The sequence below is a fragment of the Hemibagrus wyckioides genome, linkage group LG20 (assembly GCF_019097595.1).
Source record: "Hemibagrus wyckioides isolate EC202008001 linkage group LG20, SWU_Hwy_1.0, whole genome shotgun sequence".
NCBI lineage: Eukaryota > Metazoa > Chordata > Actinopteri > Siluriformes > Bagridae > Hemibagrus > Hemibagrus wyckioides.
In genome coordinates, this window is record NC_080729.1 from 20161434 (window position 1) to 20178133 (window position 16700).

The following is a 16700-nucleotide window of genomic DNA, read 5'->3' on the forward strand; positions in this document are numbered from 1 at the left end:
ATCCCTCTGTCTTTTGTTTAACCCCCCCCCCTCTCTCTTCGTCCTCACTTGTGTAAATGATCATGTTTTACATACACACCTGGTTTTGTGTGTTTATTTGACCCCCCCTCTCTTTGCCCCCTGTCTCTCACTCTTTTGCTCTCTCTCCCTCTCTCTCTCTCTCTCCTATTCTTACTCTCTCTCTCTCTTTACCTCTCTCTGTCTCTCCCTCTCTCGTCTCTCTCTCTCGCTCTTTCCCTCCCTCTGTCTCTCCCTCTTTCCCTCTCTCTCTCTCTCTCTCTCTCTCTCTCCTGTCGTTTCTGATGAATTATGAGCCATTTTTAATCGCTGAGTCTATTGTTTTTGGCCCTAGAGCTGTCTTTTTTTTTTTTATGAGGCACGCACACACACACACACACACACACACACACACACACACACACACACACACACACATACAGATGCACCACTTGGCCCTGGGCTCCGTCTCAAACCTCGACTCGTCTGTGTCGTAAGAGACGAGAGAACTTTATTAAAAATAATAATACAAAGTCAAAACCGGTGTGTGTGTGTGTGTGTGTGTGTGTGTTTGTATTGTCCTATTGTTTACTGATTTGATTATGTTATATACTTTGTAAACATAACAGAGAATGTAAGGGATGACTTAAAAAAAAGAACAAAGAGAAAAGGGGAAGGAAAGAAAGAAAGAGAGAAAGAAAGAAAGAACTTTTTAGGGCTTGAGAAGGGTAAGACACACACACACACAAACACACACACTCGCGCATTGTAATGTCTTGCGTGTGCGTGTGTGTGTTTGTGTGTGTGTGTGTGTGTGTAAACAGCCGCTCTAACATCAACACATGCTAACACTAAAGACTGTAATTGACCAGCGCTTCTCCAGTGCGGCCCAATTAGCCGTGACCTTTCACAAACACATCAGCTGTGAGTGGTGTTCTTTAGAGAACCGGGTTCCCTGGAGACCTCACCACTGTGGCGTGAGAGCCCAGACATTGAGATGTGGGTGTGTGAGGCATGGAGATGTGGAAGTGAGAAGATGTGATGTGGAGATGTGATGGAAGTGTGGGAATGTGGAGGTGTGGAGTGGAGATGAGGAGATAATGGTGGAAGTTATAAAGTGTGGAGGTGTAGAAGGTGTGGAGATAATGGAGTTGTGGAAGGTGTGGTGATGATGATGGAGGTGTGGAGGGGGAGGAGATGTTGGTGGAGGTGTGGAAGGTGTGGAGATGATGGTGGAAGTTTGGAAGGTGTGGAGATGATGGTGGAGGTGTGTGGATGATGGTGGAGGTGTGGAGATGATGGTGGAGGTGGTGGAGATGTGGAAGGTGTGATTTGGAAGGTTTGGAGAAGATGGTGCAGGTGAGTAAGGTGTTGAGATGATGGTGAAGGTGTGGAAGGTTTGGAGATGATGCTGAAGGTGTGGAGATGATGGTGGAGGTGGTGGAATCCTGGAGATGGTGGAGTTGTGGAAAGTGTAGAGCTGATGGTGGAGATGTGGAAGGTGTTGAGTTGTACCTGTTTCTCATTGGCGTTGGGAAGGTTCTGCTCCTTTATCTCAGCCATGACGAAGCACTGGTACGTTGTGAGGCTCGGCACTGGACGGTTGTAGAAGCCGTTGTACTCCTGCTGGTCTCCCAGGGTGAACGTCTCAGGAAGGTATTTCAGCTTGGCGGTGATGTACGGTCTCGGAGGTTCAGAGTAACGGCGCCGGCGCCTCAATGAAGAAATTTTATTGACCTCGAGAAGCTAATGAGAAGAAAAGGAGAAACTGAGATGAGTCTCGAGTACTACTCATGATATACATCCCATAATAACCCCTACAGCTTCTTCTTTATATCCTTTTTCGTTCCTTTTTCTATCATTTCGCTGATTCCTTCCTCTGTCTCTATCACTACACTTCCTTGCCATTTTCTATTACTTCTTTCCTTCATTCCTTTCCCATCACTTCTTTCCGTTCTTCTACTGCTTCCTTCCTACCCATTTTGATCAGTTCTTTCCATCCTTCCTTCCTTTCCTTTTATTATCACTTCCATTCCTCCCTCCCGTCTACGCCATATATTCTTTCACACTCTTCCTCTTTTTTTAACCATTCCTCCCTACCTTTAATATCTTCCCTCCTTCCCCTCCCTTTTCACTTCTCCTCCTCCTCTTCCTTCTTTCTTTCCTTCCCCTTGTTCCTATGTTTCCCTCACATATCACCTGTCCTCCTTTTCTCCCTCCATCTGTCCCACTTTATCCTTTCCTTTCTGCCAAAAACACATCTGATTTTGTTTCTCCAGTTTTATTTATTTATTAATTTATGCACATACTGATTTACATGCATTATTATTATTATTATTATTATTATTATTGTTGTTGTTATTCTTATTGGACTCACGTCATGGAGGTCTATTTCATCCGGATTTTCCCACCTGCCTGATGATGTCAGCGATGCCGGGATAACCACAATGTAATACCAACTGCACAAACACACACACAGACACACACACACGCACAGACACACACGCACAGACACACACACAGACACACACACGCACAGACACACACACACAGACACACACACACAGTGGAATATCATCCATTATACATATGAAGCAGGAGAAAATGCCTTAGTTTACAGGTGAGGAGTTGATCATCAAAAAGGGATAAGGAAAGATATAAAAACATGTGGAATGTGTGATTAAAAGATATTTTAAAAAAGGACAGATGGACGACAGATGAGGGGAAGAAGGGGGAAAAAGGGGGTGAAGGAAAAAAAAACATGAGAGGAAGGATATAAGGAGAAGAAAAGTGGGACATGGAGCATGAAGAGGGTGTGCTGAGGTATAGCAGGGAGGAGAGGAAGATGAAAGAAAAGAAGGAAGGAAGGAAGGAAGAAAGAAAGAAAGAAAGAAAGAAAGAAAGAAGATATGAAGGAAGAAAGGAATGAAGAAAGAAAGAAAGAAAGAAAGAAAGAAAGAAAGAAAGAAAGAAAGAAAGAAAGAAAGAAAGAAAGAAAGAATTTTTTCATGTTTTTCATTCTTGAGTCTTTTCCACACTGAGAGCAGAGTGAAGATTATTGCATCTGAATTTTTAAATACGTTTTTTATAAAAGCCCACAGTTTCCTCCTGAGGGTCAATCAGAAACCCCCACGATTCGGTCACTGCAGTCAGAGCAGCAGGACGTCACACAAACACCGCTTTCCTCTCAGGAGCAAACACTGAAGTGACACTGAATTTTTAGATATACAAGCTAACTCTACCTCAGGATTACCTCAGGATTGCTATATTATTGCTAGCTAGCAAGCTAGGTTAGCTAGCAAGCTAGGCTAGCAAGGTTAGAGATAATCTCCTGAGGTAACTTTAGTACACAGACATGCAGTCATCTGTAATTAATCCAATAAGATCAATATCTCCTGAGGTAAAATTTGCTAGCTAGCAATAACCACTTATAGTAACTTTAGCTAAGCAGCTACTAATAATATAATTACTTCACTTATAATCAGAGAGGGGTAGAATGAGTGAAAGGCAATAAAATAAAAAACGTAGACAGAGAGAAAGGAAACGTTTAGAGAAGTGACAGAATGGAAGGAAGAAAAAAGTGGAAAAAAAAAGAAAAACTAGGAGAGTGAAAGAGAAAAAAAGCAGTAGTGGGAGAGAGGGAAAAGAGTGCTGAGTTGGCAGATGTGTGTGTGTGTGTGTTTATATGTGTGTGTGTCTGTTTCCCCGAACCCTTTGCTTGCGTTGTAGGTTTTATACGCATCTGGCAACCGCAGCCTCTCTGCCTGACTGCACTCAGACTTTATTTTGGACAGAGACTGGGTTTTTACGACAGATTTAACAATCCGACTCCATCACACTAACCGGACGGTCAGATAAACACCGGCCGTGTCACAATGTTCCAGACTGCTGGTCTGGATGGAGAGATCTGATGAAGACTAAATGAGAAAATCTTAAAATAAATACGTTTAAAATCCACTATAAAAAGTGTCTTTCAGTCACTCAAAAACTGGAACAAGTGACAACAAACAAAAAATAAAAGCTTTAGCTAGCAATAACCTCCTGAGGTAACTTTAGCTAGCAATAACCTCCTGAGGTAACTTTAGTTAGCAATAACCTCCTGAGGTAAATTTAACTAATAATTAACCTCCTGAGGTAACTTTACTGTAGCTAGCAATTGCCTCCTGTGGTAACTTTAGCTAGCAATAACCTCCTGAGGTAACTTTACTGTAGCTAGCAGTAACCTCCTGAGGTAACTTTAGCTAGCAATAACCTCCTGAGGTAACTTTACTGTAGCTAGCAGTAACCTCCTGAGGTAACTTTAGCTAGCAATAACCTCCTGAGGTAACTTTACTGTAGCTAGCAGTAACCTCCTGTGGTAACTTTGGCTAGCAATAGCAGATGGCGGTAAATTTAGCTAGCAATAGCCTCCTGTGGTAACTGGTAACTTTTGCTAGTAATTACCTCCTGTGGTAATTTGGCTAGCTAGCGTGTGGTGAGAACATTCTCCTCAGAAACCCATGGTCACTCCTCTGTGTGCTGGTACTGACCTGATGGCTGCTGTAGTAGGCACTTTGGGAAGGTTGATGGTGATTTTTCCGGCGTTGTTCTCGTCGATTTTGAAGACGACGGGTTTGGTTTTGAGGAGATCCGGAGCGGTTCTGATGGAGACCTGCTGCTGCAGTCCTCCGGCGCTGTTCCCTCGACTCATTAACACGAAGGAGTAATTAGTGTCGGGCTTCAGGCCCGTGATCTGCTTCCTCCTCACGTAGCTCTGAACCTCCACGCTCTGCTGGTTATACAAAATCTACAGCCAGGGCAGAGGGAGAGCTTATTTACACTGAGCTTTATTTACTGAAAAATATTTGTTAACAATTGAAATATATATATAATAAAAAACCCTAAAAAGTGTACAAAACGTGAAAAAAAATAAAAACAAAAATAAAATAAAATTTAAAAGAATTAAAAGAAAAAGGCGCACCATTTATTTACACTACTTTTTATTTACAGAACATCTTTGTAAACAATTTTATATATATAAAAATTCTAAAAAGTGTATAAAACTTTCAAAAATAAAGAAATAAATAAACTAAAAAATTAATAATAATAATTAAAAAAAAAGTAAATATACAGTGCGGGGAGAAAAACATGCAGAATTTGTTTACACTAATTTTTAATTACAGAAAATCTTTGTAATAAAATTAAATTAAAAAAATCTACAGCGAGGGGAGGAAAAGAAACGCCATTTGTTTACACTGATTTTTATTTACAGAAAATCTTTGTAAACATTTAAAAACAATATATAATTAAAAATCCTAAAAAGTGCACAAAATTTAAAAAATAAATAAATAAATAAAGATGAAATAAAACAAAAGATGTAAATAAACAGAAAATAAATAAAATAATAAAAATATTAATAATTAATTATATATTGTTTTAGAAATTCTAAAATAAAAATTAAAGAATAAAACCCTCTGTCATGCTGTTATAAATAACCAGCGCTAATCGATAATCACCATCACCTTTCAGAAGGCTTAAATCCCTTTAAGTGGCGCCTCCCACGTGACCGTGCCGTTACTATAGAAACGCTCATTAATTCAACGAGCGCATTAATATTAATATAAAGCTGTGATGTGAGACTGCACTACTGTCAGAGCCGCTGTTAAGGAAAATGAATCAACTCCTTCTTTCAAAGAATCAGATGCGTTACAGGTGGCTTTCGGCACTCATTTGCGACATCAAGCGATAACGCAGAACTAAAGAAGCCTTAGGTAAAAAAAAAACAAAAAAAACAGACAGTCGCTAGACGTGATGGGAGAGGATTTTTCTGCGCTAATGGATTAGCGTAATGGACAGAGCAGTGATGAAGACTTGCAGTCTCTTCAAATGCATGCTAACCCTGACGGAAACATTTCCCAGATGTTTCTCGATGGAGTAATGTTGTGGCTTGTGGATTCCTTCAAACCTGAGTCAATATGCAGAAAGAGCGCTTAAAAGCCTCGGACGTTTAGCGTTTGCCACCTAATTACCTTGATTAGAGAATCAGAGATGGAGTTTCCTATACAGGCTTTTAGTATTATATTCTTTTTTTTTTCCTTTTCTTTTATGTCAGTCCATAAACGGATGCATTAGAAACACTCAGTTGATTTGCAAAGTACTCTCATAAGTCTAGAGTGCAAAATTCGCATAATTTTCCACTTTCTTTAATTTAATCACCCCAGGCGCCATAGGCTCCGCCTCCCAAAGGAAAGATTCTGAGTGACGTTAGCATTCGGTTCTCTTTTAGCACAAGTGCAAATGAAAAAGGTTACACTTCACAGAACATCGATCAACTGTTTGCAAACTTTACGCACCTTAAAAAGCCCTTGAGACTTGAAGTTCTCCGGAAGCTCCCAGGTCAGAAGGACGGACGTCTTCATCACCGCTCTGACGCCAAAACTTGTTGCGAAAGCTAGCAAAGGTTTTAAAAAAAAATGAAAAAGGCAAGTTAGCTAATTCCATTAAAACTAGCTAAACTAGCTACTTATACACAAATATTCCTTTTCAATAGTTAGAACTACTTTGAAGTGATGTTTAGATGATTCTGGAGCCTGCTGTATGTGCAAACGGTTCAGGTTAAACACGTGAAGCTTTACAGCGTGGTGTATTTGATGAGATGGAAATGAGAAAGATTTCAAAGTGATGAACTTTAACCAGTGTTATATGGGTTCTCATTGCTAGCACTGACCTGGTGATGTGGCCATGGTCCTGCTCTGAATGCTGGGGCTAATGGGTCCACCCCCCTTGCTGTTGAAAGCCTGGATGCGGATGTCATAGGTGGTGTCCGGTCGGAGGTCATTCAGCATCATGTTGGTGTCTGATGTTCGATTGGTGCTGTTCTGCTGGCTGTTGATGTCTCTGTAAACGACGACGTAGTGAGTGATGCGTCCGTTCCGCTCAGCAGGGGCCGGCGGCGCCCATGTAAGCCGCGTGGTCGTGGTGGTCAGGCCCACCACGCTCAGGTTCAACGGGAATCCGCTGGGAGCCTCCTCCTGCGTGCTGATGTTCTTGACAAACTCTTCTCCTGTGCCTGCGCGGTTCTTGGCGCTCAAGTGGAAGCTATAGGTGGCGCCCTTGAAGAGACCCGTCGCCGTGTAGTGGTCGTCCGTGCTCCCGAAGTTATGCACCGTGAACATTTCCTCATCCGAGCGCTTGTAGCGTAACCGATAGCCAATCAGCTCGCCTGGCATGTCCTTTGGAGGCTGCCACTGGATGAGGGCCGTGTTGCCCACCGTGATGCTGATGAGCATGGTGGGCTTACCAGGAACTGCAAGCAAGGAAACGGTGGAGAAGAAGAAATACGACTTAAGAGAAGAACATTTTGGTCCACTTTAAACATGTATGTTTTCAGAGACACAGACTAAAGTAACCAGATTAAGGGTTCAGACCTTGTCTCTAGTCCTATTCATTTTCATTCAGCTTCAGTGCTCTTCACGACGGCTAGGTTTTACTGCTAATGCTACAGCTCTCTCACTAGCTGTTGCTTTGGCAGAAGCTAACCTTTCCATGGTCCCTGAAGGGTTTCCGACTCTGGTCTTTATCTCGCGCCCCAGTGTTTCAGAGGCAGTACATCTGACTTCATTTAAGCCCATTTTAATCCTGTTTAATACTTTATTGCTATCTGTCCCGGGGTCGGCATAAAATTACGAGCTAAATGCTCTGATTGTGGTTTCTCTGGGCGTTGTGGGGAAAAGCCAGGGAGAAACAACTGCTAAAGAGACGGTCATTAAGACCTAACTGCTGCACTATTGAGGGATTAGGATATTTAACAAGTTAAGACGGGTTCGAGTTAAACACCTCACACATCTCCTGTTCACCTGGAATTTAGACGCATGCTGCTGCTTCTTCTTCCGAAGCGGTTCGGAGTTTATCATCAACTTAGCAGACTAGCCTTAGATCATCACAGACTAATCATGGTATCAATATCCTGCCTGGACGCTTTGCTAACAGCCACTTACTTCGATAATTATTAGCGATATTAAATATATGTATCTTTAGCGGCTGAGAAAACGGTGAGTTCCTGTCTGGATTTAACGCCGCGTTCTGGCTCCATTTACAGTCTTAATATTTCAGTCTGACGTCATTTAATACCACTTTAATACCACTCTTTGTTTAATTGCTAATCAAAGACCATTTGAGTTCCATTCAGCCGCGTGCCTCGCTTGTTTTTTTTTATGAGTACTCGGAAATGTTTTAGACCTTTTTTTTTTCTTTCCGCTCCCACTTTTTTTTTCCAGACGCTTGACCGTTTCAGAGCCTGGACGTCTGACTTCATTGAAGGTCATTTTAATACCATTTACAGTTTTATTAGACTTTATTAGGATCTCCATTAGCTGTTGCATTGGCGGACGCTAATCTTCCTGGAGCTCCCCGAAGAGTTTCAGACTCGGGTTTCGATTTAGAGGCCTACTGTTTCAGAGACAGCGAGTCTGACTTCATTTAAGGCCATTTTAATCACATTTAGCGCTTTATTGCTATCCTTCCTGGGGTCCATATATACAATTAAGACCTCACTGTATCTCCCCGCAGGCTCTCTGGGGACTGCAGGGTGGAACAGGAGAGGAATTTACAAGAGGAATGCGTTGAGAAGTTCAAGTAGATGAATTTGATTTCCTCTTCAACTCTCATTGGCCGTTTCTCATCGCGGCTAATTCACCGGCGAGAAAGTATCGGAGTTAAAGCCATCGGAACACCCTTTAATCTCTAAAGCCCATTATGTTGCTTAGCAACCAAAGATTACCGCTAAACAGACTAGACTGTGTGGAAAAATTGATTTTTTTGGTGAAAATTATTAATGTAAATTGAACAATGGACTTCGTTCTGATTGTTTCTCAGAAGCTAACCTTCTCCTGGTCCTCAGGTTCATCCTGGATAGTGTTATTGTTGGGATCCAGGTGAAAGACATCGTGATTTATGCGGGAACAGCTCGTACCTGCATATAATTTTAGGTAGAAGGTCTGGTCTGGTCTCACGTTTTGGTTCCTCTGAGTCTGACCGTTTTTATTCAGATTTACAGTATGACCTTCACAGGTGTCCTTTTTTTTTTGGAGATCTACGTTACACTCTTTATGTTGTATGGAGTTTTAGTTTATTTTGTTTAATTTTCTGAGGCCTGCTGTTACAGAGACTTCATCTTTAATAGAGTTTATCATCATGACTCATCGTTCCGAGGCTTTATTTCTTCCAGACTTTTATTCAGGCTTTATCCAGAGACCTTCTGCCGTTTCAGAGGCTGCAGCGAGTCTGACGTCAATTACGATCGTTTTTAATTCTATCATTTAGAGCTTAGATTGTTTTATTGTGTTGTCAGGACCTGAAGAGAATGACATGCTCGTAGGTTTTTACATCATTTAGAGAGGAAAAGGTTCTGCTGATCTCAGGCTCCGTTACCGGCAGTTAAAATCACATTTATATTACAGTTTTAGGGTTTATTTTAGATCAAAGCTAGATCGAAATAATCTGAACCTAATCTGTAATAAAAATATTCTACATCTTTTTAATAAATAAATAAATAAATAAATAAATAAATAAATAAATAAATAAAATTAAATACATTCAATTTAATTTCATTTATGTTTATTTATTTATTTATAAATAAATAATAATAATTTATTTATTGATAAATAAAGAAAGAACTATATAATACCTTTTTTTGTTTTAATGATTTGTATTTTAAATTCATTTAATTTTTTGGAGAGCTTCAAACAGCAACAAATAATTAAAACTATTACAAATAATTTATTAATTAGTTTTAATAATTTAATAAAAAGTACTCATTACACAACGAATCATGTAATTAACTGATATTATTTTTTCAAATATTCACAAATAACTTCTGTGTGTGTTTGTTTAGAAATTTTACCATTTTATTATATTATTTTAAATCCCGACTCCTCTCCTCGTACCTGCTCCTGTGGTTTTGATGACCTTGGCTTTGCTCCTCGCTCCGTCTCCTCTGGTGGTGTAGGCCGCTACTGTGACCGAGTATGAAGTCTCCGAGATCAGACCAGAGATGATGGCTTCCTGTTAAACAAACACTGCTTGAGCCCTGAATAACCCAACACCCTGAGCCTCCGATACACGCCCACACACACACACACACCCCTCTTGGACACACGCCCCAGTTTAAAACCATCAGACTTTCTGAATCGCCCAGCAGCAGCGCTGGACACTCTGATGGCTCTAAAGGCTTTGAGAACACACACTTTCCACCACGGGAAGATCTTTTTTTATTCCAAACCACACAACCAGCAACCAGAGAAACCGGACCATCTGTGTCAGAGTTCTGCCAGAGACGCTTTCATTAAGAGGACGCAAAAACATGGGAACTTTTGAATTTGTGTCTTATAGCCGATTCATTCTGGAAATTCAGAGCACATTCTATAATAATTATTATTACTATTAATATTATTTAGCGAAAAAAATTAAACCCGAAAAGAACTTAATTCAGCTTAATACTGAGGATGAGACAGACTTGTGAACAAAATAAACAAATCTTCAGAGCCTGACAGTCAGAGCTGACGTTCTGGTTTGTTTGTTTTGCTGAACGAGTCTGATTCAGGAAACGGATGAAAAGTCAGACTCAGGTGCGTCAGATGTTTGTCAGGAGGAAGCTAGTTTAATGTTATTATTAGTCCTGTAATAACTCAACACTAGTGAAATAACCTTTAAGAAGCTTTCAAGCACATGAGTCGTTTCCCCGAGTCGAATACAAAGTGATTCTTTTGATTTGTTAGCTTTATGGTTTGTTCGTCCAATGGAGAAAAGTAAACTTAGATTTAGCAAAGAACACGTTCAATAAACGGTTGTGTCGGCCATTTTGTTTAATTCTTTAAAGCTTCTACAAAATGGTACGAAGAAATAATGATTTAAAATAATAAATAAACAAATAATTCTGACAGTACATCAGGGTCATGTGGTGACAACGAAGTATTGTTTATTTATTTATTTATTTATTTTTTAAGATTAAGTGGAACTGCTTCAACAAATCCAGATGATGAAGAAAGAACATTAAAAATTGAATATTTCCAGAATATTTTGTTTCACTGAAAACGCAGGTGGATTTCTGAATGGAAAGAGCAGAACCAGACTCGCCCTCTCCTCCTCATGAGGGCGGGGTTTGACGGACATGTCTGTAATGACCAAGTTAATCACAGCGTGACAGAACAATGACACACACGGCGTGGAACCGGCCGAACGCTGGAACAAAAGCAGCTCAGCGGAGAACAAACAGATCACACGCAAGCGGCAGCATGAACGCAAACACACACACACACAGATGAATAGATGGAGGTAAGGCACTGGGAACAGAACACACCTGCTTTGTGTTTATCTTCATAACGTCTCTAAACATGTTTAATGAGAGCTCATGAATGACGGGAGAAAAGAACGCCTCAGCTTCTACTCTGTTTTATTTTCCCGGATCTAATTACAGGAGAGAACTGAGCTGGAGAGCGGAGAACTCAGAGAACCGACGGATCACGATGCGGTCGCGAAGGATCGGTCCGAGGAATCGCTCGGGACAGTCGCTCGGATTTGTCCGATACAATAAAAATACTTTAAAAATTAAGTTTATTTTTTATTAAATGGTTAAGAAATGAAATGAAATTATTATGTATGTATTAAAAAAAAGTTTTTTAAATTCTATTTTCGATGTTTAAAAAGAAAGAATAAAAAAATAAAAATACTTATTTGAAAAAACATTAAAATATTAATAAAATTTTTACAAAATTATAACTTTCTTGAAATGCAGCTACAGTAAACCTGACCGTTTCTGTGCAGCTGTAGCTAAAATATTACACATATCATTTATCCTATACAGAAACACCTTCAAGAATAACAAAATATTTGGATTTGCTGCTTGTCTGAGTGTGTGCGTGTGTGTGTGTGTGTGTGTGTGTGTGTGTGAGGGCTATAAACAGGCCGTGTGTGTTCACTTGGCGGTGCAGCGTACAGTCACACTTCATTAACAGCCTCATTAGGCAGTTGACACCCCGCTTTCGCAACATGGCTGACTGATGGAATAAATGGGGCTTGAGGACGTGCGTCACGTGACTTGGGAACGGCGTCTAGGATCACGGCTGAACGTCGGGCTTTCGAAATAAATCGGTGTGAGAATCTGAAGATTTTAACCACATGCACTTTAGAAGTTACACCTCTCTGAGCTACTGACGTTTACAGGCGCTAACATTTCCTTTCTGAAAATCTGATCCAAGTTGATGATGTGCTGTCATCTCGGACCCGCCCCCTTTTCTCCTCCGCCCCTTTTTCCTTTTTGAGTCTCAGCGCTAAGAGGATTTTCTAGCAGAAGCTCCAACACTTTTTGAGGAGCAGTGAGACGAGCGTGTCGTGTTCTGACCCAGCCTGTATTACATAACCACACACACACACACACACCATCTTTTCTGGACTCTAAAGGGAAGATTTGTGCTCCAGCATCTGCACCATCGTGTGTCGTGTAGCGCAGAGAAGCTGAAACGGCTTACTGCCACAACCGCAAACATTTCTATTAATGACTTCGAATCTGTCAACAAAATATATTATTAAATATATGAAGATTAGAATATAAATATTTTAATATTTAAATTTTTTTAAAAAAGACAAATATTGTAAATGAAATATTTTTCTTTAACATTTTGTAAGATTTCTTCACTAACAAGAGGTTTTTTTTTTTTTCGTTTCCTTCTAAATGTTTATTTTTCAGCTTGAGACCCAAAAAAAAGAACTTAGCGTAACTACGGTTCGAAAGCCATGTCCGAAAAATACATTTTCCTAAAGCAGTTCTTTAATTTTAAATAAATAAGACAATAGATTTTTTTTTAAATGATAAGGAAATAAATCTTTAAAAATGTGTGAATTTTTTTTTATTTTTTTCTTCTTTAAGTCAAGTAAGTAGGGATTGATTCCACGTCTGACCTCCAAACTACTGCAGCAGGGAATTCCGGAACCTTCCATGGTCCGTTTATCACCTTTACTAAGGTATTGTAGTGCAAGCACTACACACACACTCACACACACACACCGTTGACCCCGCCCATACGGATGGAGAGGTGTGTTAGTTCCCAGTCAAAGACAAAAATAGGAAACACACACAAGGAAGCATGAACACACACACACACAGCATGTCCCGGCGCCGCACACCCCGGCTCACACTCAGGTTACTCACATATTCGGTGGTGTCCTCAATGTTCCACTGAGCGGAGAATCACACACATACACACACATACAAACGGGAGGAAAGGGAGGAAGGAGAACGAGTGAATAAAGGGTACATCTGATGGGAGGAAAAAAAAGCATGACTACTTTTCATTCATGTATTACTGATGAAAAGTGAGAATTAATGATGAGAATGAATGATGACATGCAGCTCAGTGGAGACAGAGGGGTTTAGAGAGAGAGAGAGAGAGAGAGAGAGAGATTTGGGGGGGTGTAGGAATAGAGTATCATCATGTAAGACATCATTTTGCTAGAGAAAGAAAGAAAATCATATGATACACATGACACACACTCAGCGGCCAGCTGATGACCTCTGCGTCCCGTATCCGTGGCTGTGCAGAACCATCCTCTTCCACTCAATCTAATTAGCTACGACTTTTTAAATGAGATATCCGATCAAAGAAAATAAAAATCTCAACAATTTAGTGAAAGAATTTATTCTGCTTATTATTTATTGTTTTCACTGGTGGAATAGTGATAAGGGGTGCCAATACTTTTGAGCAGCGACTGCATTGAGTATCTGTGCACCTACACAGTGTTGTATATGGTACAGAGACATGATCACGTGTCCGTTGAGTGTGTACAGAGACAAGGGGACCTGAACATGAACATGAACATCAACATCATGAGGAACCTTCATCACATACCTGAGAAGACATCAACACAACGGTCGAATCAGAGTGACCGACAACGTACTGACCCACACTTACACAGTAACGCATACATGCTTGTAATGACCAGCTGATATTAGAATCATCGTCTCGACGGCTTTCGGCCAATCAGAAAGCTTGTTTTAGTGAAGAATGGGAAAATAAACTCAGGTCTTGGAGGTGGCCTCAATAGGTTCCTCAAAAGGTTCCTCTGAGGTTACACCATGCACTGCTTTGTTACTGTTTCATTTCACATGAAAAAGTGTCTATGGACCTTGAAGGTAAAGAAGGTAAAGCAAACACACAAACAAACAAATAAACAATAGTTCGAATTCTGGGAAGCTTGGGAGGGGGGGTGGCCAGGTGGAGGTGTGTGGGCAACCGAAAGAGAACAGGCTAAGCAGATGGTGGACCATACCACGGAGTTAGAGGGTGAGGTCATCAGTGAAAAGTTGATGAAGCAGGGGCAGGTTGAAGACATTAAAGGAGGGTGGAGCCAGACAGATGGGGGTGGGGCTACATGTGTGCCAGAACACTAAAGAGGTGGAGCCAAGCTGAGAGTACGATAGACCTGAGGAGGCAGGGTTAAGTGTGTGCCAGGTAAAAGGGGTGTGGCTAAGTGGATAGTAGAATGCTGTTCAAGAGAAACTGATTTTAATAAGATGGGATGGAGCCAAGTGCGGGGGGGGGGCAGTCTGGGAGATCACATGCCAGGTAGATGGGGCGGTGCTAGTTAGATTGCTCCAGAGAGCTGATTGGACAGATGGATGACTCCAAAAACATGACAGGTAGACAGGATTAAGGAGGTGGAGCCAGGGAGATGACTAGCTACTTTAGGAGGCGTGGCTACAATGTATAACACATGTTACTAGATTTATTAAATCTATTAATTCCTCTTAATACATTAATCCAGGATCCTGAGCAATTCTACACACACACACGCACACACACACACATATTTCATTCATGCTCAGAAGCAACACACACTTCACAAACTTTTGTTCTGCGCTGAGGGACAGCAAATCCTCCGTGGACTGAGAGCCCATTTTCTCGGCATGAGCCCCTGTGGTGTTACCCCGAGCGTGAAATCCCATTAACCCCTACGCACTATCGGCCCAGTGACACACACACACACACACACAGCCAACATGAATGGCACCGAAGCACAGCCGACACCCCTCATGGAAAGGAAAGTGCTCCACGTCATTCATGTTCCGAAGCTAAGACAAAGTGAGCGACAAAAAAATCAGCTCACTTCAAGGAGCAAAACTTATTCCCTAAATCCTACCTAGGGCACTATTTTGGTGGCTGTTCAAAAATCATCACTTAGCATAGTCTTGAAATCCCAGAATGCACTGCAAGAGCATACAAAATGACTAAAATGGCCTATATAGTGAAGAGGGTGTGTGGTTTGGGACACGCCCACAGTGCAGTGATAACGCTGAGCCTACATAGTGTCCCACAGTGAATAAAATGTAAATGGGACACGCCCACAGTGTACTAATGAAAGTAAGACTGTGGTTTGGGACACACCCACAACACAGTGATAATTGTAAGACTGCATAGTGAAGAAGATATAAATGGGACACGCCCAAGCCTATAGGGAACATGGTTTGGGACACGCCCACAGTGTATAATCATATGTATGTAGCCTATAGGGAACGTGTTTTGGGACACGCCCACAGTGTACCGATGATGGCGAGAAGTTTGAGATGATGTTGAGATGCATTAGTGTGATTTTCAGGGCTGAAGTGGAGTGTGGGATGAACACACACACACACACACACACACACACACACACGCTATGCAAAGAAAAAGCCTGAGGGTTTCTCCTTTGCTTGTTTTTCTCTCCAAGGGAGCAGAAGGTATGTTACATCCATAATGCCGTGCCTACAGCACTATATATAGTGTACACACACACACATACACGCACACACACACACACACACACACACACACACACACACACAATCTCTGTCATCTCATTAACATACTAACCGGAGCTGAATAAGAAAGTGACAGTCGTGCCGCTCCATCAGAAATGTTAAGATGGTGAAGTGGCCAGATCTGCTCTGTGTGTGTGTGTATGTGTTCACTCTTCCGCTAGATTATATTTAGCACTGGAACCAGGGCACTGTGTGTGTGTGTGTGTGTGTGTGGGCTCTAGGTCTGGCCTTGTTCAGAAAGAAAGTACACTTAACACACCCACATAAACAAATAACTAGTACTACAGGAGACAGAGGGACAATGTAAACTCCGGACCAAAATTTACGAAATAAATAAACAAACAAACAAACAAATAAATGAAAGCAATAGCAACACAGTGATCATCCCACTAATGCTAATTTGTGGGATTTACTGAGCAACCATCTGACCTCTTAATTGCAAACAAATAAAAGGGAGCAAGCGCAATAATAAAAATCTGCGCTCGAGAACGTCCGAGCTGCTGAGCTAGAACACGACTCAGCACCTCGTCCTCTGACCGATGGCGGTCCAGCACCAGAGAGCAAGGCTAGCGGATAAATTAAAGATGCCTAGGTTCGTCTCCCCATGTGTGAGAATTTCCGGACATCTCTTAAACCCGGAGTCTGATCTTCTCCTGCTTTGAAATATTCATGAAAATCCAAATCCCTCTTCAGGATTAGTGTCTTCCCCCACCTCCGCCTCGGCACACGCTCCCCTTTCTCCAGGCTGTTGTCAAACGTCCTCGTTTTAATGCAGTGTGAGTCGAGTAACAAAACAAAATATATATATAAATAAAATAAAACATTTAGAAACAGTAACAAGGCAGTGCATATGTATGTATTAAAGCCTGAGGAT

General features: G+C 41.2%; 1 protein-coding gene across 7 annotated transcripts in view; it reads right to left on the bottom strand.

The window, feature by feature from the left end:
• The window catches only part of ptprfb (protein tyrosine phosphatase receptor type Fb), a 172440-nt gene that overhangs the window by 31761 nt on the left and 123979 nt on the right, over nucleotides 1–16700 (bottom strand). For 5 of the 7 annotated variants that reach the window (XM_058418582.1, XM_058418585.1, XM_058418587.1 and 2 more), the window contains exons 13-19: nucleotides 13181–13207; nucleotides 9921–10038; nucleotides 6704–7282; nucleotides 6330–6427; nucleotides 4527–4783; nucleotides 2375–2456; nucleotides 1513–1743 (exon numbers count right to left, since the gene is read on the bottom strand). In XM_058418582.1, coding sequence (XP_058274565.1) covers nucleotides 1513–1743; nucleotides 2375–2456; nucleotides 4527–4783; nucleotides 6330–6427; nucleotides 6704–7282; nucleotides 9921–10038; nucleotides 13181–13207 — 1392 coding nt within the window. The remainder of the gene's footprint in view (nucleotides 1–1512; nucleotides 1744–2374; nucleotides 2457–4526; nucleotides 4784–6329; nucleotides 6428–6703; nucleotides 7283–9920; nucleotides 10039–13180; nucleotides 13208–16700) is intronic. The other 2 variants (XM_058418588.1, XM_058418586.1) reach the window with 1 other exon arrangement.